Raw genomic sequence first — 20,436 nt, forward strand, 5'->3', positions numbered from 1 at the left:
GTTGTAGTATAAAAGGAAGATATTGAGAGTGCCCTAATGTGAAAAGTAACCCACAAAAATATTTGTTTTCAACCAGTTTTGTTCTCTAACAATAATATAAAGCCATACAAGTCTCTATGCGTATTGCTGCTGCCACTATCTGTCTCAAAGTAGATTGAAATGTTCACTTAGAAAATTGCAGGTGCATTATTGTAGATAAGAGAATAAAGTCTAATTATGTTTACTTTGTTGTGTGTACTAATTCTTGTCTTAATGTATTTCACGGGGCTGCTTTGCATGCATATTATTTGTGTTACTTGTCTATAACAGAATATAACACCCAGAACTCTAATAGCTTTATAATTATATGAAACACCTAGGATGGAAATATACATACAGTGTTGGCCATGATGTGAGATGTGAGATGTGAAGGGTGCCTTCTCCAAACTGCCATTTTGAGATCTCTCCACAGGTGTTCTATGGGATTCAGGTCTGGACTCATTGCTGGCCACTTTAGAAGTCTCCAGTGCTTTCTCTCAAACCATTTTCTAGTGCTGACCTGAAGTGTGGGGTCATTGTCCTGCTGGAAGACCCATGACCTCTGAGGGATACCCAGCTTTCTCACACTGGGTCCTACATTATGCTGCAAAATTTGTTGGTAGTCTTCAGACTTCATAATGCCATGCACCCGGTTAAGCAGTCTAGTTCCAGAGGCAGCAAAGCAACCCCAAAACATCAGGGATCCTCCGCCATGTTTGACTGTAGGGACCGTGTTCTTTTCTTTGAGGGCATCTTTTTTTTTTTTTTTTCTTTTTTTTTTTTTCCTGTAAACTCTATGTTGATGCCTTTTCCCAAAAAGCTCTACATTTGTCTCATCTGACCAGAGAACATTCTTCCAAAACGTTTTTGGCTTTCTCAGGTAAGTTTTGGCAAACTCCAGCCTGGCTTTTTTTATGTCTCTGGGTAAGAAGTGGGGTCTTCCTGGGTATCCTACCATACAATGCCTTTTCATTCAGACGCTGACGGATAGTACAGGTTAACACTGTTGTACCCTCGGACTGCAGGGCAGCTTGAACTTGTTTGGAGGTTAGTCTAGGTTCTTTATCCAACATCCGCACAATCTTGCGTTGAAATCTCTCGTCAGTTTTTCTTTTCCGTCCACATGTAGGGAGGTTAGCCACAGTGCCATGGGCTTTAAACTTCTTGATGACATTGCGCATGGTAGACACAGGAACATTCAGGTCTTTGGAGATGGACTTGTAGCCTTGAGATTGCTCATGCTTCCTCACAATTTTGCTTCTCAAGTCCTCAGACAGTTCTTTGGTCTTCTTTCTTTTCTCCATTCTCAGTGTGGTACACACAAGGACACAGGACAGAGGTTGAGTCAACTTTAATCCATTTCAACTGGCTGCAAGTGTGATTTAGTTATTGCCACCACCTGTTAGGTGCCTCAGATAAGTAACAGGTGCTGTTAATTACACAAATTAGAGAAGCATCACATGATTTTTCAAACAGTGCCAATACCTTTGTCCACCCCCTTTTTTATGTTTGGTGTGGAATTATATCCAATTAGGCTTTTTGACAATTCTTTTTGTGGTTTTCCATTGAAGACAAATTAAATGAAGATAATAATACCAAAGAATTTGTGATTGCAATCATTTTCTGGAAGAAAATGAGTATTATCTGACAGAATTGCAGGGGTGCCAATACTTTTGGCCAACACTGTAAATGGGAATTGACTGAATTGTAAAATTCTCAACTCAAAATTATATGAAGACACCAAAGAAATGAACCTATATGTGAAATAGTTCAGTCAAGAGCCATATTTTAGTATATTTAAATTTACCACAAAACATGCAGTATTTAAAGTTTTCCAAGACTTTTACATAGAATAGGTCATCAGTGTTAGATTGGCAGGGGTCTGATCATCTATTTGAAAAGGTTACAGCGCTCGGCAAAACCCCTTTAGGCTAAGGCCCCACACAGCGAGATGCAGCCAAAAATTGCTGCGGGAAAAACCATGGCAGAAACTGATTGTGTTATTGTCCTGCAGCACTTATCCCTATAAACTATATGGAAAACTTCATCATTTCCATAGATGTAAATGACATGCTGCAATTTGCAAAAACACTTAGTTTTTGAAACCACATCATTGCCGCTGCAGATTTTTTTTCAGCAATGTGTGGATGGGATTAGCCAGAATCTCATCCACTTTGCAAGTACTGTAATATGCGGCATTTTTTGCTGTGGCATTTCCACTGTGGCTAAAATGCCGCATATTTGCAACATGTCCCGGCCTTAGGCTGAGGCCATACGTTGAAGCAGCTTTTCTGCCTGAATATTGCAGTTGTATATTGCAATTTAGCAGTATATAAGTTGCATTTGGCCACATTTTCAGTTATAATTCTGTAGACTCTTCTCTGAAACACTACATTATATTATATTGATTTTTCTTCGTGTGTCTCAAAAACAATGTCTGCAAAAAATAGTAAATATTGCCATAGGTTTCTGCTATGAATTTCCAGAAAATTCACTTCATATTTGTGGCAATTCTCGCCAGCCTTGTTAGATTTCGTACATTCATCCCTCAATGGGATCGTTCATCATGCAAGCTGGTTGTTTTTGATGTTTTTGGCTAACTACTGGCCAAAGATATCTGATACTGCCAATCTTCTTTTGTCAAAAAATTTTTAAAATTTTCAGCCAATAACCAGCCGAGATCTGCTATTTTAGCTGATGAAAATGTAATGTGTACAGTCAGTTTTACCGTTAAAATCGCATCCTGTTTCCTGCAGACGAGCCCTGCTCAGCCTCAATGATGTCACATCCTTAGTAATATACTGTATATATTTTAGTGGCTGTGGACCACTATGAGGTTTTGTCTATATATGTATATATGTACCGTATATAATCGAATATAAGCCGAATTTTTCAGCCCAGTTTTTGTGCTGAAAAAGCCTTCCTCGGCTTATACTTGAGTCAGCAAAAAAAAAAAAAAAAAAGTTTTTTCTTGAGGGGGGGTCTATGACCAGCCACAATATCAATATATAGAATCTCCCATAAAGTAGTGCAAAAAAAATAAAATAAAAGATTTAAAAAATAAAAATAAAAGTTCTAAATCCCTCCTTTCCCTAGAATACATACAAAAGTAGAGAATGACTGTGAAACACACACACATTAGGTATCCCTGTGTCTGAAAGTGCCCGGTCTACTGAATATAGGGTTTGCAGTGCTCCTGTTCCATCGGGAAGGGGTTAATAGGAGCACTGCAGATACCCTATATTCAGCCTGGCTGAATTCCAAATGGGGGAAGAAAAAAACAGTCCTCAAGCTCAGGGAAGGGGCAGACAGACAACCAAAACACCCCCTCCCCTTCCCCAGCATCTACTGCACCCAAAATCTCCAACCATTTTAATTTTTGAAATTCTCCATTAGCTGCTGCATTCCCCCCCCCCACGGCTTATACTCAAGTCAATAAGTTTTCCCAGTTTCTTGTGGTAAAATTAGGGGCCTCGGCTTATATTCGGGTCGGCTTATACTCAAGTACATACGGTGTGTGTGTTTATATATAGATAGATATATATATATATGTAATTTCTTGAGGCGACCATTTAACATACATCAATGGGGGAAGGCGGGAAGGTGATTCATTTAATAGTATGCTTGAAACAAATGATGGAATTTGCGCTTTATTTTCTAACAGATTTGCGTCTGTCTAGTACTATCTATGATTTCTCATAAAGTGGCTGTAGCTTGAATGGTGTTAAGAAAATGGTCAAATTGAACAGTTTAGCTTAAAAATCACATTTTATAGGTGCAAAATCACTCCATTCTACCCTGGCCCAAACCTCTAAATAGCTGCCAAACATTAATAAAAATGATGTCGGTTTTCAAAAGACAACCCCAAGTTGATTAAGGGTTAGCAACTATTTGATGAATTTGTCTCAATCTGTGCAGTATTTTGTATATCTTATGAAATATGTAAAGTTATTTTTAGGTGCATTTGATGAATCCCGCACTGTCACTGCACCCTGATAAATTCATAGAGCCAGCAATGTGCAACAGTAGAAGAATTTTGACAGTAAATGTATTGTAGTATGTAGGAGACAACATGTGTTTTATACATACCAAACTTCCTGCTCTCGGAGTTTGACCACCCTATCCGATGATAAAAAGGCAAGTCTATAAAATGACAGCATATGGTAGCTCTGTTATTACAACATTTGTCTTGCGTCTGATGTCTTTCAGACTGAACTTTTAATGCCTTCTCTAAATCATAATTTATTTCACTTGCTGTCAGAAATAAGAACACACTTCGCTCCTACATCTTAAGTGGTTTGGTCAGAGTGATAATAAAATACATTTATTGTAGAGCAATGTCTTTCAGAAAAGTTTGGACATTGATCAATTGTGCGAATGTATTTTATAGAGATCTGGCAACAGAACTACAATGATGTCATTGGCATGACTATTCTGAAGACTGGAAAGTAAATATGTCCTCGGATTAGTTAAAATGGAGGTACTACAACAGGCAATAGCAACCTTTGGCACTCCAGATGCTGTTATACTACACTTCCCAGCATACACACTCTCAGAGCATGCTGGGAGTTGTAGTTTCACTACTCCTAGAGTGCCAAAGATTGCTGATCCTTGTGCTATGGGTTTTAAGTTATGAAACCAGCTTTTGCCTTGATCAAAATCCCTTAAAAACAATTGAGGACATTTATAGTCATGATGTTAAAGGAACTTGCATATCATAGTTACATTTCTACTGATGATGTCACCATCATTATATGTGTTTTTAGTCCTTACAGTGGGTGTTTCCTGACTTTACATGGTTACATAACTGTTATGGGAATAGGCCGGGTGGTACATGCCTCCTCATGTTTTTCAGTTGGGAAAAGCACCTACTGCTTACGTGGTGCACTCTGTACGCTGCTTATGATGTTTTAGGTGTTACCCTTTGTCTCAGCTACAGTAATCCATTGCTAGGATAGCCATTGTGTTCTCTGAACTATATACTGTATGCCAGCTGTAGTGACCCTTTATCTTTAGACAACACAATTCCCCAGTAATAGTCACCAATAGCGCCCACAGTGTCATTTATGCGAGGGTCACACCATCCTCGTCTCTCCATTGTTTAGGTCCATTAGGAGACCTGAACAACAGAGAAGTAAACTGCTAAAACAGTAGTAATATGCTGTAATGACTATAATGGGGTCCATCAGGCGTCTGTCTTTTGAAACTGAAACCAGCGGAGTAAAAAGTCATCTGTATGGGACGTTTTCCTCTGCTGATTTTCAGTGGACACTGCGATAGAGTCTCCAGTGGAACGCAGCCTCAAACTCCTACCAAGGTTCAAGTCATAGTACTTGAGAAGTTCTATCATAAAAATATACACATATCATGTGGTTTGTAGTTTTTGCTTTTTAGATTTGTCAAAAAAAAAATGTACATCTGATTTATAAAGTGCTACAGAATATGTTGGTGCTATGTAAATAATGTTGTTTTTTTTTTTTTTTGTTTTTTTTTTAAATGTAGATTGTGAGCCCCACACAGAGCACACAATGTACATTTTTCCCTATCAGTATGTCTTTTTTGGAATATGGGATGGAAATCCATGCAAACACAGGGAGAACACACAAACTCCTTGCAGATGGTTTTTTGCCCTTGGCAGGATCTGAACACCATGACCAGCGCTGCAAGGGTGCAGTGCTAACTTCTTAACCACTGAGCCACCGTGTGGCCCCCAACATTTATTATTGTTGTTATTATTATATAAACATGTATTATTGCGTCGTGCACTTTTGCATCATGATTATTTCTTACTGCCTAAATAGAAAGTATTGCACAAGAGAAGCACTATCCTACAAACATTGTAGAGGTATGTATTACTTAGTATGTAAAATTATACTGTAAGTGCATGTCACTTGTACTAATAGGCTACTACAGTGCTATGTCACCTGTAAAGTTCATCTCTTCTAGCTTTCATGATTCTTTTTAATAATGAGGCTGACCTATTTTGCGTTTACTTCTTTTCCACCAGAGTCAGCAGTTCCCTGGTATTTTGTCTGATAACAGCTTATCCGGACAAAGCGGAGGTAGCGCCCAGCAGGTTATATTGGTCAGCCACACAGCTCAGCCCTCCAGCAATACCAGTGACCTCAATTACCAGGTATTGTCCTAATGCAGATGTAGAACAGATATGAGCTGTTGTTTCATGGTGTTTTCACAAGAAAAGGGTTATATCTAATTTAGGCTGGTCTTACACAACTGTAGTTTAAGACCGCAAATGGTCTTATATTGGCATTATATTCTATGCGGCCTCTTACACCACCGGATATTTTATCCGTGGTGTGCCGGGCCACAACTGAGGTCCGCACTTTATAGAACATGTCCGTAATGGCCGTGAATTGCGGCACTGCACGGACTCGCCCATAGAACTCTATACTCGAGTCAATAAGTTTTCACAGTTTTTTGTGGTAAAATTAGGGGCCTCGGCTTATATTTGGGTCGGCTTATACTCGAGTATATACGGTACATCAGTGTGCTTTTCTTTTCACATATTTTATATAATGTAGGTGGAAGTGAATAATGCAGCTTAACATTTGAGCTGGTTGTTGGCACGGATGCATCTAGCCCATCTGCTGCCTGTGGTGAATAGTGAAATGGCGCCCCTTAACCCCAAATGAGCTCAATAAATTGTATGCAGCAAAAGAACAAAGTTCAATACATAAATTTGGAATCAGAACCAATATTTCTATACAGTTCCACAACCAAACTAAACTAAAGTTCCATTTTTAAAAAAAGTGCTATTGCAAGTATAGGATGCGTATAATTACACTGGTCAACAGCCAAAATGTTTCGGGCATCAAACCAGTTGTTCTTAACTAATTTTGGGGTGCTGAGATTGAAATTGATGCTAAAATTTTAAAATTGGCTTTACTTTTCATGATATAGACGTGCATTTTATATTTCTATTTATATTTGGTTAAGAAAGCCTACCACCTGTATTTTGGCTGCAAAATAGGCAACCAGGAAAAGAGTTGGGCTCCACACATATGCTGTAATACATGTTCTTCAAATCTCAGACAGTGGTTGAACCGGAAGAGACAGTCTATGCCGTTTGCAGTGCCAATGGTCTGGAGAGAGCCATCTGACCATAGTGACAATTGCTACTTCTGCAAGGTGCCTCCAATTGGGAAAGGAATTTCAAAAAGAAAGAAGTGGACTTTACAGTATCCGAGTATTCCATCTGCGATACGCCCAGTAGCTTATTCTGAAGAAGTGCCAGTTCCAAATGCTCCAGAAACATTCTCGCTCGGTTCCACTGACGAGGAAGAAGAAGGAGTTTGTCATGAACCATCTACCTCGTCAGATCCAGACTTTCCTGCATCACTCTCCACTGAACCGCACCTTATATCGCAAAGTGAACTTAACGATCTTGTTAGAGATCTAGACCTGCCCAAGAGTAAGGCCGAGTTCTTAGGTTCCAGACTTCAACAGTGGAATCTGTTGGCAGATGATGTTCGAATTTCTTTCTTTAGGAACCGTCAACAGTCTCTTGTCCAATTCTTCTTCATGGAGAGTGATCTTGTTGTATGCAGTAACGTTTGTAGTTTGCTCTCAAAATCAGCTATAACCCCGATGAGTGGAGGCTATTTATCGATTCATCAAAGCTAAGTCTTAAAGCTGTCTTACTTCACAATGGCAATGCACTACCATCAGTTCCAATTGGTTATGCTGTTCACATGAAGGAAACCTATAACAACATGAAAGAGCTCTTGAGATGCATAAACTATGATCAACATCTGTGGTGCCTCTGTGGTGACTTGAAGGTGGTAGCGCTAGTGCTTGGTCTACAGGGAGGATACACCAAGTACTGCTGCTTCCTATGTGAGTGGGACAGTCGTGCAAGATCAGAACACTACAAGAAAAGAGACTGGCCACTCAGAAAGTCACTGCAGCCAGGGACTAAAAATGTGATGCATCCAGCACTTGTTCAAGCAGGAAAGATTCTGTTACCTCCTTTACATATCAAGCTTGGTCTTATGAAGAATTTTGTAAAGGCAATGGATAAAAATGAAGAGGCATTCAAATATCTCCTCTGTAAGTTTCCAAGGTTGAGTGAAGCGAAGATAAAAGCAGGAGTCTTTATTGGTCTCAGATTCGTATGCTTCTTCAAGATGACGAGTTTTACCATTTGCTGCGTGGCAAAGAAAAGACTGCATGGGAAGCATTCAAGTTAGTCGTGACTAATTTCTTGGGAAACACCAAAGCAGATAATTATGAAGAGTTGGTTGAAAATCTCCTGAAGGCATATAAAAACCTGGGATGTAACATGTCTTTAAAGATTCATTTCTTACACTCTCATCTGGACTTCTTTGCACCAAACTGTGGAGCGGTGAGCGATGAACTTGGTGAACGATTTTATCAGGAAATTGCGACTATGGAAAAGAGATATCAGGGTAAATGGAACCCATCAATGCTTGCAGACTACTGCTGGACAATTATCAGAGACAATCCCATGTCTGAATACAAGAGACGTGAGTAAAGGAGCCGAATAGCAATTCAATAAGGATCTACGTTCCAAAGTTCAATAAACATACTTCATTTGTAAAAAATTCTTAGATATGACTATAAATTATAGTTGATTTTAGATAGAACTAAGTTTCCTAAGAATATATTTCCAAAATTTTAAAAACAGTAAACTTGCACCTCTATTATTGCAGAAGTAATAAATATGTATCATATTCTATACAATTCACAAAACAGTAAAATGAGAACTCTTCGATATCATAGAAACTAGAGCCAATTGACAGTTTTCCTTGTGATATTTGAATTCAGCACATAAAAATCATTAGGGAATGACTCATTTAATTTCAGAAACAAACAACTTTTGAAAATTTGTTGACCAGTGAATTATCACAGTATTAGTGAACGCATAATTAGCAAGTTTATACCACAGTTATATGGGGGTTTTTTATGCTTTAATACTTTTGCACAATAAAGATGTTTGTTTCGCTGTAATCAAAAAGCTAGAACATATGGATTTTACCATTGATGGAGGTGTGGGAGAGGAGCACACACATCACACACATTCTGTAGCCAGAGTGGCACATACTGGGCACAACTAAACACATAGCATGAGGTTCCTAGGCTGCCCAACACTGCCCCACCAATGGAACTTAATTCCGCAGTGGCCAGCCCCTTCACTGAGAAAGAACCAGCACCGAACCTGAACTGATACTATATGTCAGTGCTGGTGACACACAACACACAATCCCTTCTCTCTAGGTTGCTCCACCTGAGGCAAGATGCTCAACTTGCCTCATGGCAGAAGTGCCCTTTGATGTCTATGAAAGATATGTTACTAGTCTAAGTAGAAATATTCACTGGTTCATTAGTGATAATTTTAGTGATTTCCTAAAATAAAATAAAAAATTCCTATATTTTCTGCATATGTACCGTATATACTCGAGTATAAGCCGAATTTTTCAGCCCAGTTTTTGAGCTGAAAAAGCCCCCCTCGGCTTATACTCAAGTCAGCAAAAAAAAAAAAAGGTTTTTTTTTGTTTGTTTTTTAAGGAGGAGGGGGGTGTCTATGACCAGCCACAATATCAATGTATAGAATCTCCCATAAAATAGTGCAAAAAAAAAAAAATTAAGAAAAATAAAAAAATAAAAGTTCTAAATCACTCCTTTCCCTAGAATACATTCAAAAGTAGAAAATGACTGTGAAACACAAACACATTAGGTATCCCTGTGTCTGAAAGTGCCCGGTCTACTGAATATAGGGTACCTGCAGTGCTCCTGTTCTGTCAGGAAGGGGTTAATAGGAGCACTGCAGATACCCTGTATTCAGCCAGGCTGAATTCCAAGTGGGGGAAGAAAAAAACCCAGTCCTCAAGCTCAGGGAAGGGGCAGACAGACAACCAAAACACCCCCTCCCCTTTCCAAGTGCCCAGCATCCAAAAACTCCAACCATTTTGATTTTTGAAATTTTCCAGTAGCTGCTGCATTCCCCCCCCGGCTTATACTCGAGTCAATAAGTTTTCCCAGTTTTTTGTGGTAAAATTAGGGGCCTCGGCTTATATTCGGGTCGGCTTATACTCGAGTATATACAGTATGTTCTCAAAGGCGTATACAATATTCAAGTCCAATGATTCTGCCAGCCAATGCAACTAATTCCATTTGTTTGGGATGTAAATTCTCCTACAATAAAGGATGGTACAGAGATGTCAGTGAAGATAAAAAGTTGCTGCCTAGGTCTTTGTCAGCAGGGCCACATTCAGGACTAAAGTAATCCTTTTAATTTTCCGTAGACGCTAACTTTTTTTTTATTTATTATTTTTAGGGCTTTGTTTTATTTGTAGTCACTGACAACTTTTGTTTTATAGGTTACAGACGAGACTCATATAGAAAAGAACAGTGATCCAGAAAAGCAAGAAAGGATCCATCAATGTTTTGAATGCAACCATTTCTTTCCTTCAGCTGCGACGCTGGCAGAACACAACAAAGAAGCTCATGGGAAAGAACGGATTCACGTGTGTCACCTATGCAATAAAGCCTTTAAGAGGGCATCCCATTTAAAAGTAAGTCTCCTCCTTTGGATAGTGAATTAAAACCCAGTTTGATGTAGATGATAACTAAGGAGATATTTTTCATATACCAACAGGAGCACATGCAGACACATCAACCAGGACCCTCACGAAGTTCTCAGATGCCAAAATTATTCAAGTGTGATACTTGTGATAAGGCATTTGCTAAACCAAGTCAGCTTGAAAGACACAGCCGCATTCATACAGGTACTATATAATAAGGTACAAAGCATAAAGAAATATGTATTTATTTCTTATTCGTATATCTTATTTTCATTATTGAAGCTCAACTTTGTAGTTTACCCAAACTCCGTTACATAGTAGATGAGGTTGGATGAAGACATCAGTCCATCAAGTCCAACCTATAACCCTACAATCCCGACAGTGTTGGGATTGGCAAAAAAACCCATGAGGCTCATGCCAATTGTCCCATTTCAGGGGAAAAAATTCCTTCCCGACTCCAATCTGGCAGTCAGTATAAAAACCCTGGATCAACGTGTCCTTAAATTCTAGAGTCCATAACTTGCAATATTTTTTTTCAAGAAAGACATCCAGGCCCTCTTTGAACTTGTTCAGTGAATCCGCCATCACCACTTCCTGGGGCAGAGAGTTCCAGAGCCTCGCTGTTCTTACTGTGAAGAATCCCCTTCTATGTTTCTGGTGAAACCTTCTCTCCTCCAGCCGTAATGGATGTCCTCTTGTCACTGTCACTGGCCTAGGAGTAAAAATATCCTTAGAAAGTTCTTTGTATTGTCCCTTCATGTATTTGTACATTGTTATTAGATCTCCCCGTAGACGTCTTTTCTCTAAACTGAATAACCCCAAGTTTGTTAATCTATCGTTGTACTCCAGTCCACCCATTCCCTTAATCATTTTGGTTGCCCGTCTTTGCACTTTTTCAAGTTCACTTATGTCTTTCTTGTATATCGGGGCCCAAAATTGCGCACAATAATCTAAGTGTGGCCGTACCAGTGATTTGTATAGAGGCATAACTATGTCCTTGTCATGAGAATCTAGACCTCTTTTGATGTATCCCATAATTTTATTTGCCTTGGCAGCAGCTGCCTGGCACTGGTCACTAAAGGTAAGCTTGCTGTCCACCAAAATCCCCATGTCTTACCCAGTAATTTACTATTAAGTACGTAATCATACATTTTATTACGCCGACCAAAGTGCATAACCTTACATTTGTCAACATTAAACTTCATTTGCCAAGTCTCTGCCCATGCTTCCAGCTTTCTTAGATCCCCCTTGTAATATTCTACTATCCTCCTCATTTTTGATTACCTTACAAAGTTTAGTATCATCTGCAAATATAGACACCCTGCTTTGTAAACCCTCTACCAGGTCATTAATAAAGATATTAAACAAGAGAGGACCCAATACTGACCCTTGCAGCACCCCACTGGTGACTGTGACCCAGTCTGAATATGTACCATTAACAAGGACACTCTGTTTCCTATCAGTGAGCCAGTTGCTAACCCAAATGCATATGTTTTCCCCCAGTCCCAACATTCTCATTTTGCATACCAGTAGATAGATATACATTATTGCCAAAAGTACATGGACACCCCTCTTAATAATTAATTTCAGATCCCCAGGTTTTAGCCATCCACTGCCATAGTACACAGGTACGTAAAATAAAGCACACAGCCATTCAATCTCAATAGACTAGCATTGGTAGCATATGGGTCATACTGCAGGGCTTAGCAACTTTAAGCATGGCAGGTCATAGGATGCCACTAATCTTTCTATGACATTTCAAATCTGTGCGGTCTCTCTCCCTGTCGCCTCCACACCACAAAATGACTGGAAAATAATTTTAGGATTTGCTAATGATACTCTTAACATTTAATGTCAGGAAATGGTGGAAAGCACATTTTGTAGATGACCTGACCTGTGACAGCCATAAAGCTGAAGCTCTCAAGCCAAATTCCCAGATCAAACAGCTAGATTATCTATTTATCTCTGCCTTCATTTGACAATAAATATTTTTTCCTGTAAATTGCAGTCTGCTGGTCACTGAAAGGATTTAATAGGTGGCTGGGCACCGAACTACCAAACCCAATATTTTTTTTACATTAAAAACTATATGTTATGTATATTTAATAAGAAAAGAATCATTCATTTTACTAATGCAAATGAGAAAAAAACAAATACACGATTGTGATAAACTCAATAGTTCTAACCACGGCCTTGTAAATCTGCAATGTTACCCTGATCAGATTTATTCCGAGCACTATCTACATGGAGTTAGTTTATTCTCCCAATAGTCGCTTGTTTCTTTTCTTTTTTTTTTTTCTTTGTTACTGTTTTGTGTTTCCACAATTTTCCGCCATCTTTATAATACTTGCCTGTGTGTGGAAAGTCCCATGTGAATATGGTGACATGGATTGGTCCATACAATAGGGCAGAATTTTACAACTATAAGAAAAATGGCAAATACATTTCCTAGGTAAAAGGATAGTGGTTTTTACTTGAAAATGTTTTCTGATGATTTACTCAGCTATTAATGTGTGGGCAGAAGCTTGTCAACATAAACCTCTTGTATGATCGGCCTCTATGGCAACGTAATTCACTAATAAATTCTTCAGTTCTATGAGTGCGGTCATTACTATTAAATGTCTGCTTGGTTTAATAAGACCAATAAGCCCGCATTTCATCCACATGTATGCTATGGGCTGTTTTTTCTCTCTGCTTGCTCATAAACTCCAGGCATGCTTTTTTATAAAATCTAGTGTTCCTGGACTGTGCAGAACGTCAGTACTGTGATGGTTCTTGTGACTGACAGGTGATGCTAGAATAACCTGAGTGTTCATCTTGTGAGCAAATAGAAAAAAAAATGCTTTCCCTCTACAACAAAGAAGAACGTTCCAAAATGATTTTTTGTTATGTAGTTGCACTTTGCTGTTCCCGAAGAACTTCTAAAAAGCCTTGAGTATCATTTCATTGTCTGGGTAAATGTGCAAGCTTCATATTCTAACAAATCTCCCAAGCTTTCATCTTCTTAATATACGTCATTAAGTAGAAAAAAATGTTTGCCGTGTTCTCAGAAGGAGTTTATTCATAATGCATTTTGTAAGATGCAACATACTCTCTCATAATTGCTTCAATTTTCCAAGTCTTTATGCCTTTTTTTACTTTCTGCATGCTTACATTTAAACATATAGGCAATAACTTTAAATAGGCTTGAAATTGAGAAGATAAGGGAGAAAAGTAGTGTGTTACAAGATAATGAGTATGTACTTAAAGACAATGGCAGAGTAGTTGGAGAATCCAATTAACATACAACACTGTAATAGTAAAATTGCAGCTTCCCAGAAAGCTTCATATTCTTGTTATAAAGACCAAGAAAGTGACAATTCTGTTCCTGGAAGCTTTAACCAGATCATCAAGGTTTGCATTAAGTAGATACGATATGGTCAAAAGTGTTCAGATTCATTAGCCTTCTTCTCGCTAGTCTGAGCATTGACTGTCGAGGTGAGTGAAAAATACGTCTTTGTGAAAGGTTCATTATCTATCATGCTCCGTGTCATAGAAGCTGAGAACATTTATGAGACAGAGGATGGTATTATTTAGAAATGTATAACTACCTCATTGTTTTCTATTACTTCCTGTTCACACTTGGATGAACCTGAATATTTAGATACACCACTACAGGAAAGTCTTCAATGTCTATATCCCCAACCACAAGCGTCGTGTGCCAGCGGAAAGACCTGGCAATGCACTACTGTACTGTTAAGACTTGTTGTATTCCTAATTGATTTCTTACTGAGGCTTTTTGTCAGATATTGCCAGTATGTTGCCTGATGCTAGGTTTATACTTTCACATCCGCTTTCTAAGTGGGTTAGGTTTCTGTACTTTGGGTCCCCAAGAGGATTGGTAGAATGGAAACATAATCCTCATAAAAAGCGTTTACCCATGGACTCCATATACTATTGTGGGGTCTATGGTTCCCATGCTTGCTTGACATTAGCATGTATTTATTTACTTTTCCCTTCACATTATATAAAGGATTGTCTAGGTTAGGTTTCTAATTTTTCTTAATAGGACTAAAAAAGCATGGCTACTTTCTTCCATAAACAGTACCACATCTGTCCTCAGCCTGCGTGTTCTTTTGTAGCTCAGATACATTCACTGTGTCTAGGAAAAAACAACCATAATTTTCTTTTCCTGAATTCTTGGATAACCCCATTAACTCAATAACTCTGTACATGATGCTGTGCATATACGCCATACTAGCATGGCGCTGTCTTGTCACGGACACAGGAGCGGTGCCTGCAGCATGACAACTTGGTCTTGGTTATGTAATACAGCTGAGACCCAAGACTAAGTGAGTAGAGTCAGAAAATACTATGGCTCCAGCAGTTTAACCCCTCAGATGCCATGATCAATAGCAATCACAGCATCAGGTAGTTAGAGGGCGAGATTGCCCCCACCCTTCAGGCCCTCAGATTCCCGGAGATAAGATTGCAGGGTCCAAGGGGTGGCAATGGCAGCCAGGAGGCCAAACAGCAAGAAGTATCGCTGTACATTGAACTGGGAAGAACCACTTCAGGAACATAAAAGTTGTTTTTTTTTTTATCGACAATAAAAAGTTTTAAACAAACCCCATTACAATTTACGTTATGTTCAAACGACAGAAAATGAAGAGGTTTTCCCCTTCATTTTCCATCCACTGGCATTTTCAACTGTGACCAGATGCCGACGCATCTTTAAACACCATTGAAAACAAATGTATAGACCGCAATAGTCCCACAAATAGCAGTAAAAAGTGATCAACAAGCTGTACATACCAAAAATTGGTACCAATAAGAACTACAACATACCCTTAGAAAAAAGAGCCCACACTTAGTACTAGCAACAAAACAATATAAAAAAAAAGTACCAGAATATGGTGACCACAGACAAATCCGTTATTTTCGAGGAAAAAAAAAAATTACCCACCGGACAAAGTTGCCATATCATTTTTAATACAGAGCAAATGAAGACAAAAAAATAATTACGATAGAATTGTAGGTTTTCCTCATATGGACCTAACAATGTGAAAAGCCAAAACATTATACGTACCCTGAAATGGTGCCACCTGAAAGTACAACTTGTCGCGCAAGAAATGAACCCTCACGTGATTATTTAACAGAAAAATTAAAAAGTTATGAATTTTGGAATTTGGAGATAAATATGAAAAAAGGAACAAGGACGAGCAACTTTTATGACATGGACATAAGTGGTCAAGCATTGTTCTCAGTGGGCTTTTTAGACCACTGCTCTATTCAAACTCTTTCTAGCCGCAGTCTGGTAGCTGGGGGTACAGGGAATCGGGTACCCTGTTCTACTGATTTGGTGGGACCTCCTCCCGCCTAATGGGAAAGGTGCAAATTGCTTATGCTTATGAAGGGATCCCTTGCCAGTAGTTTATAGAGTGGAAGGAGTAGCGTGATATAATACAATCTTCAGTAAAAGGCAGCTTCCTATTGTGCAAACAGTTGTCAGTTACAAAGTAGGGCCGCCCACTGGACTCTCTCTCTATGGAAAGTAAAGGGATGTAAATGAATAAAGGTCGATTTATACAGAATATTTCTCAATAAATTCTATACCAATTTGTCATCTCCTCCTCCTCTATACCATGCTGCCTCTAGATCAAACACCATGTTCAACATGAGAGATTTCCTTTTTGTGCTCATATTGGGAAACAGGGGGCATTGCTTTATTGAAACGCTATTTGTGGCTGTGACTATTGACTTTGTAGCTGTTTAGAGTGCTGGCTCACACTTTGTACGCTGTACAATTAACTGAAAGAGCAGCCTTTGTACCAGCCCCAGGAGAGTGCTGTTATTTCACGGTCTTCTACTTATGATCAGTAAATGGCCATTAACTTTGGTTAAATTTAAACTTTGCCGTCAAACCTTCAACATACAGTATGCGAAAAACCATGAAAATATTTACCAAGCGGAGGAAATCAACAGCGTCTGTTCATTATGCTATAAAAGGTGATAAAAGTTACAAGCCCTGTTATCAATACGTTTCAAAACGCTGTGCAGAACCCGTTCATTGATGGTAATACTGATAATGGAGGACATCAGACAGCCAAACAGGCTTTAAGCTTCTTTGACACGTCTTCAAAAAGCTTGTCTGTAACCATTCATGTCCCCTAGATTAATTAGACATTGACCTCGATTTCAATTAATAAGAAATATGTTATTCTCAAAGAACGTTGCTTCAAAGATTTTTTTTTTTTCTATGCAAATTCATGATTCTAAAAAGTTCTGTCAAAAATGTGACTTTTTTATTATGTGATAGTATAAAATATGATTTCTATAGATACTTTTTTAAAATGGTCCCCCTCCCCCTTAGACACTTGTGATCCATTCACATGCAGCCCCCAATTCTGGGGCTAAGGGATAAGGGAAATCCATTTTTGACTCTCTTCACACTCTTTTTTTGCTATGGATTCACAAGGTTTTTGCTGGTCAGAACAGTAGTATCCTGCAGTATTATATGCAGCAAAAAATAATAAAAACTTCTAATGAACCATCCAAGTTTCTGTCAGGTTTTAGTCAATATAGAAAGAAAGGATCCATTACACACACCATAACTGATAATGGAGGATCTCCATCATGGCTCCTGTAAAATAATGGCGACAGTCAGAACACGGCCCAAATCTGTGGTAGATTTGTGGACTAGAATAAGCTCTTTGTAAGAATGGAACAAAATGGAACAATATATATCGAAGATATCATTTGAAAATGAACTGGAATAGGGACAGTCACTGGGGTGGCTCCAAACTGGTTGATCCTTAGCCGTATGTAGCAATGGAGTTTGGGATTTTACCCTACACAGCATGAATCTCCTGACAAGTTCCCATTAAAGTGGACAATTTAATAAGTGCTGCTCACAGCAACTGCAGTTAGTTTTGGAACCAAATATGCTATTTAGGCTCTGGACTCTCAGATGAGTGGTGTCAGGTAGGAAGAGTTGTGATTCTGAGCTCTGACACTGTCCACCAATTGGCAGGCACCAAAACTAACTGTAGTGATTGATAGGGCAAAGTGTAAAGGGATTCTCTGCTTTTGGATTGACCTTACTTTAAAAAGGTCACATAAGCAGTTTCCAAAATAAGCCAAGCCTGGAACAGCAAATGGTCAGCTGCGATCTGTTGGGAATCCTAGCACCACAACTGGAGAAACTAAGCTGAACACAGTGTTCTTTAATGATGGCCAATGAGGTCTTGGTCCAGGTCACACAAGTGGGAGTGATTCTGAGCTCTGATTGGACAATGTCATAGAGTACTGAATTACACCCCCCCTTGTCTGCCCCTCCCTGGAATACCCACTTGATAATGGAGAGCCTAGTTATCATATCAAACACCAAAATTAAATGCACTGCTCGAGAATTATGGGGGGTAGAGAGAGTATTTTGGCTACTCCAGAATGATAGGAGAGTAAGGGACCATACACGTGACAGAAGGACAGTCTGTGTGTCGGCTGCTTTTTCCAGAGTGATCATGGCCATATAAGTGGAGCTTACTTCATCATAGTGAACTCCTGAACAGCCGGAGTACTATGGTACTGAACTGAGCCATGTAGAAGCTTACTGCATCATAACGCACTGCAATGTAGTAAATAAAATTGACATAGTAGTGTTTAGTTGGGAAAATGCGGTCCAAGCAATTTTGTTTGAATGACCCCTTAAAGACCCTCTTTGTATTCACTATAGAGTCTGACCAGGAGATGAAACTTCTACTCCTAGATCAGAATGTCCTAATGGGATATAGCTGGCGTATGAGAGTGCTGCTCTTTATTCTTCTTTTACTGTTTTTTAGACACTTGTAATCATGTAAAGAAACCTAAAGATTGTATCTATGGTTTTATTTGTTCTTACTCCCTGTAATCTTCGATCCATTAGGACTGTGCTTGGTCATATAAGACAAGGTTTATTTTCGCCTTTGCTGTAATAATCCAGACAGAAGTAATAGTATTTACAAAGCAGACCATTGGTTTGCATATTTTAACGCTGAAACCTATTTCTAAAAACCCATAACAGTCTTTGCTGCTTTATGCCATCAGGTTACTAAGGACCTCTAAAAGTCTCTTGGAATATGGTAGAAAAGTAATTGTATTTCCATGTAATGATACCGCATCTCAGACAGTGTATGTGCTTGCAGGAGAGCGTCCTTTTCAGTGCACGTTATGTGAGAAAGCTTTCAACCAGAAGAGTGCACTGCAGGTGCATATGAAGAAGCACACAGGAGAAAAGCCTTACAAATGTGATTACTGCTCAATGATGTTCTCCCAGAAATGCAATATGAAGCTTCATATGAAACGGACCCATGCCTACCCCGGTATGTGCACCCTGTTTTAGGATTCATCATAGTGGGAACTGTTATTATTATTATTATTATTATTATTATTATTATTATTATTATTATAATAAACTTGTCATTTTTGCTTTGGTTTAGCCCACCTAGGGTCACATTAAAATTAGACATCTCCCGAAAAGTCACTTTTTCATTGTAGATTTTTAAAATATGTCTCAAGAAAATATAGCTTGTACCTAACTAAGGTGCCCTAAGTACTTTTTAACCCCTTAGAGACATAATGATTTTTAATCTTGAGAACTAGTACATTTTTACCTTCTCTGTCCCAATTATTATTTATTGTGTTTCTTTTTTAGTCTAGCTGTATGACACATTGTAGTTTGCAGGATGAATTGTAGTTTGTGTCTGAGCTAGTGTCTTACACTTGAATCATTGGGTCAGGGATTAAGAGAACTTCTTAAGGAGAGTGCACCTTTGCAGGTGTATGGAGACTTACAAGCCATTTTCGCTCCACTGGGGGATTCTGGGGAATATGCACATCTGTTTTCCAGGATGTAATTAGGAAAACAATGCCTCTTATTGCTGCCTCTAGGATAGCCCTCTTAAACACCAGGCATGGCTTTTTCAGACGGCCTAATGCCATGATGTGGGATTATTGACAAACTAGTATATCTAGGAGTCTGTTCTTTTTGGAATAGATATACTAGTTTGCCAGTAATCCCACATCATGGTATTAGGCTGTCTGAAAAAGCCATGCCTGATGTTTAAGGGGGCTTTCCTAGAGGCAGCAATAAGAGGCATTGTTTTCCTAATTACATCCTGGAAAATAGCTTTGCATATTCCACTTTAAACATGTGCATTGTAACATTCCCTTTTTGGAAGTCCTATAAACTTTCATAGTGATAGTGCATATGAACCTCATTGATAGTGTGACCCCAGCAATCATTCACTTGTCCATTATGTGTAATTGTTAGATTCATGTTTATCTACCATCATATTATATTTCAGACCTTATAGATGGAGTTTCTATGCACCAGGAAGATGATGAAGGTGGTGAAGATTTAACCCAAACACTTGATTTGGAAGAAGTTGTCCAGGAATCATCAGGAGATTGGCAATGTGGCATAACAAATGTTTTCCGATGACTCCCACGGCTATAGTTTACTAATATGTGTGTGTGTACATGTATACATACACTGTACACAAACACACACAGACGTAGCAGAGTTAATCTGAATTCTGCAAATGGTTAAACTGCTGCAGCATGGTATTTTATTACAGAAGACAAAAAAAATTCATTGTAAAAACATTTTGCTTTTTTATATATGATAAGATATCATGCTGCATTTGTTTAATGTATTGCAGAAGTTTAGGTTAACCCTACTACATCCGCACACACATACACATACTGTAAATATACATTTGAGTTATTATGTAGATTAATTTCATTCCGGACATTTATTGTCATTCAGGTGCTATATAACTTTGAGTTATTGACCAGTGTTCATTGTATGTGATACATTTTCTACACTTCTCAG

At 38.7% G+C, this 20,436-nt stretch overlaps 1 protein-coding gene across 2 annotated transcripts in view; it reads left to right on the top strand.

Moving 5' to 3' along the window:
- The window catches only part of ZNF236 (zinc finger protein 236), a 97,872-nt gene extending 77,713 nt beyond the window's left edge, over nucleotides 1-20,159 (top strand). For both annotated transcript variants that reach the window (XM_075270739.1, XM_075270740.1), the window contains exons 29-33: nucleotides 6,026-6,154; nucleotides 10,380-10,574; nucleotides 10,658-10,787; nucleotides 18,746-18,922; nucleotides 19,907-20,159. In XM_075270739.1, coding sequence (XP_075126840.1) covers nucleotides 6,026-6,154; nucleotides 10,380-10,574; nucleotides 10,658-10,787; nucleotides 18,746-18,922; nucleotides 19,907-20,043 — 768 coding nt within the window. In that variant the 3' untranslated portion in view covers nucleotides 20,044-20,159. The remainder of the gene's footprint in view (nucleotides 1-6,025; nucleotides 6,155-10,379; nucleotides 10,575-10,657; nucleotides 10,788-18,745; nucleotides 18,923-19,906) is intronic.
- Nucleotides 20,160-20,436: the final 277 nt, after the last annotated feature.

This window comes from Leptodactylus fuscus, chromosome 4, assembly GCF_031893055.1.
Source record: "Leptodactylus fuscus isolate aLepFus1 chromosome 4, aLepFus1.hap2, whole genome shotgun sequence".
NCBI classification, from domain to species: Eukaryota; Metazoa; Chordata; class Amphibia; order Anura; family Leptodactylidae; genus Leptodactylus; species Leptodactylus fuscus.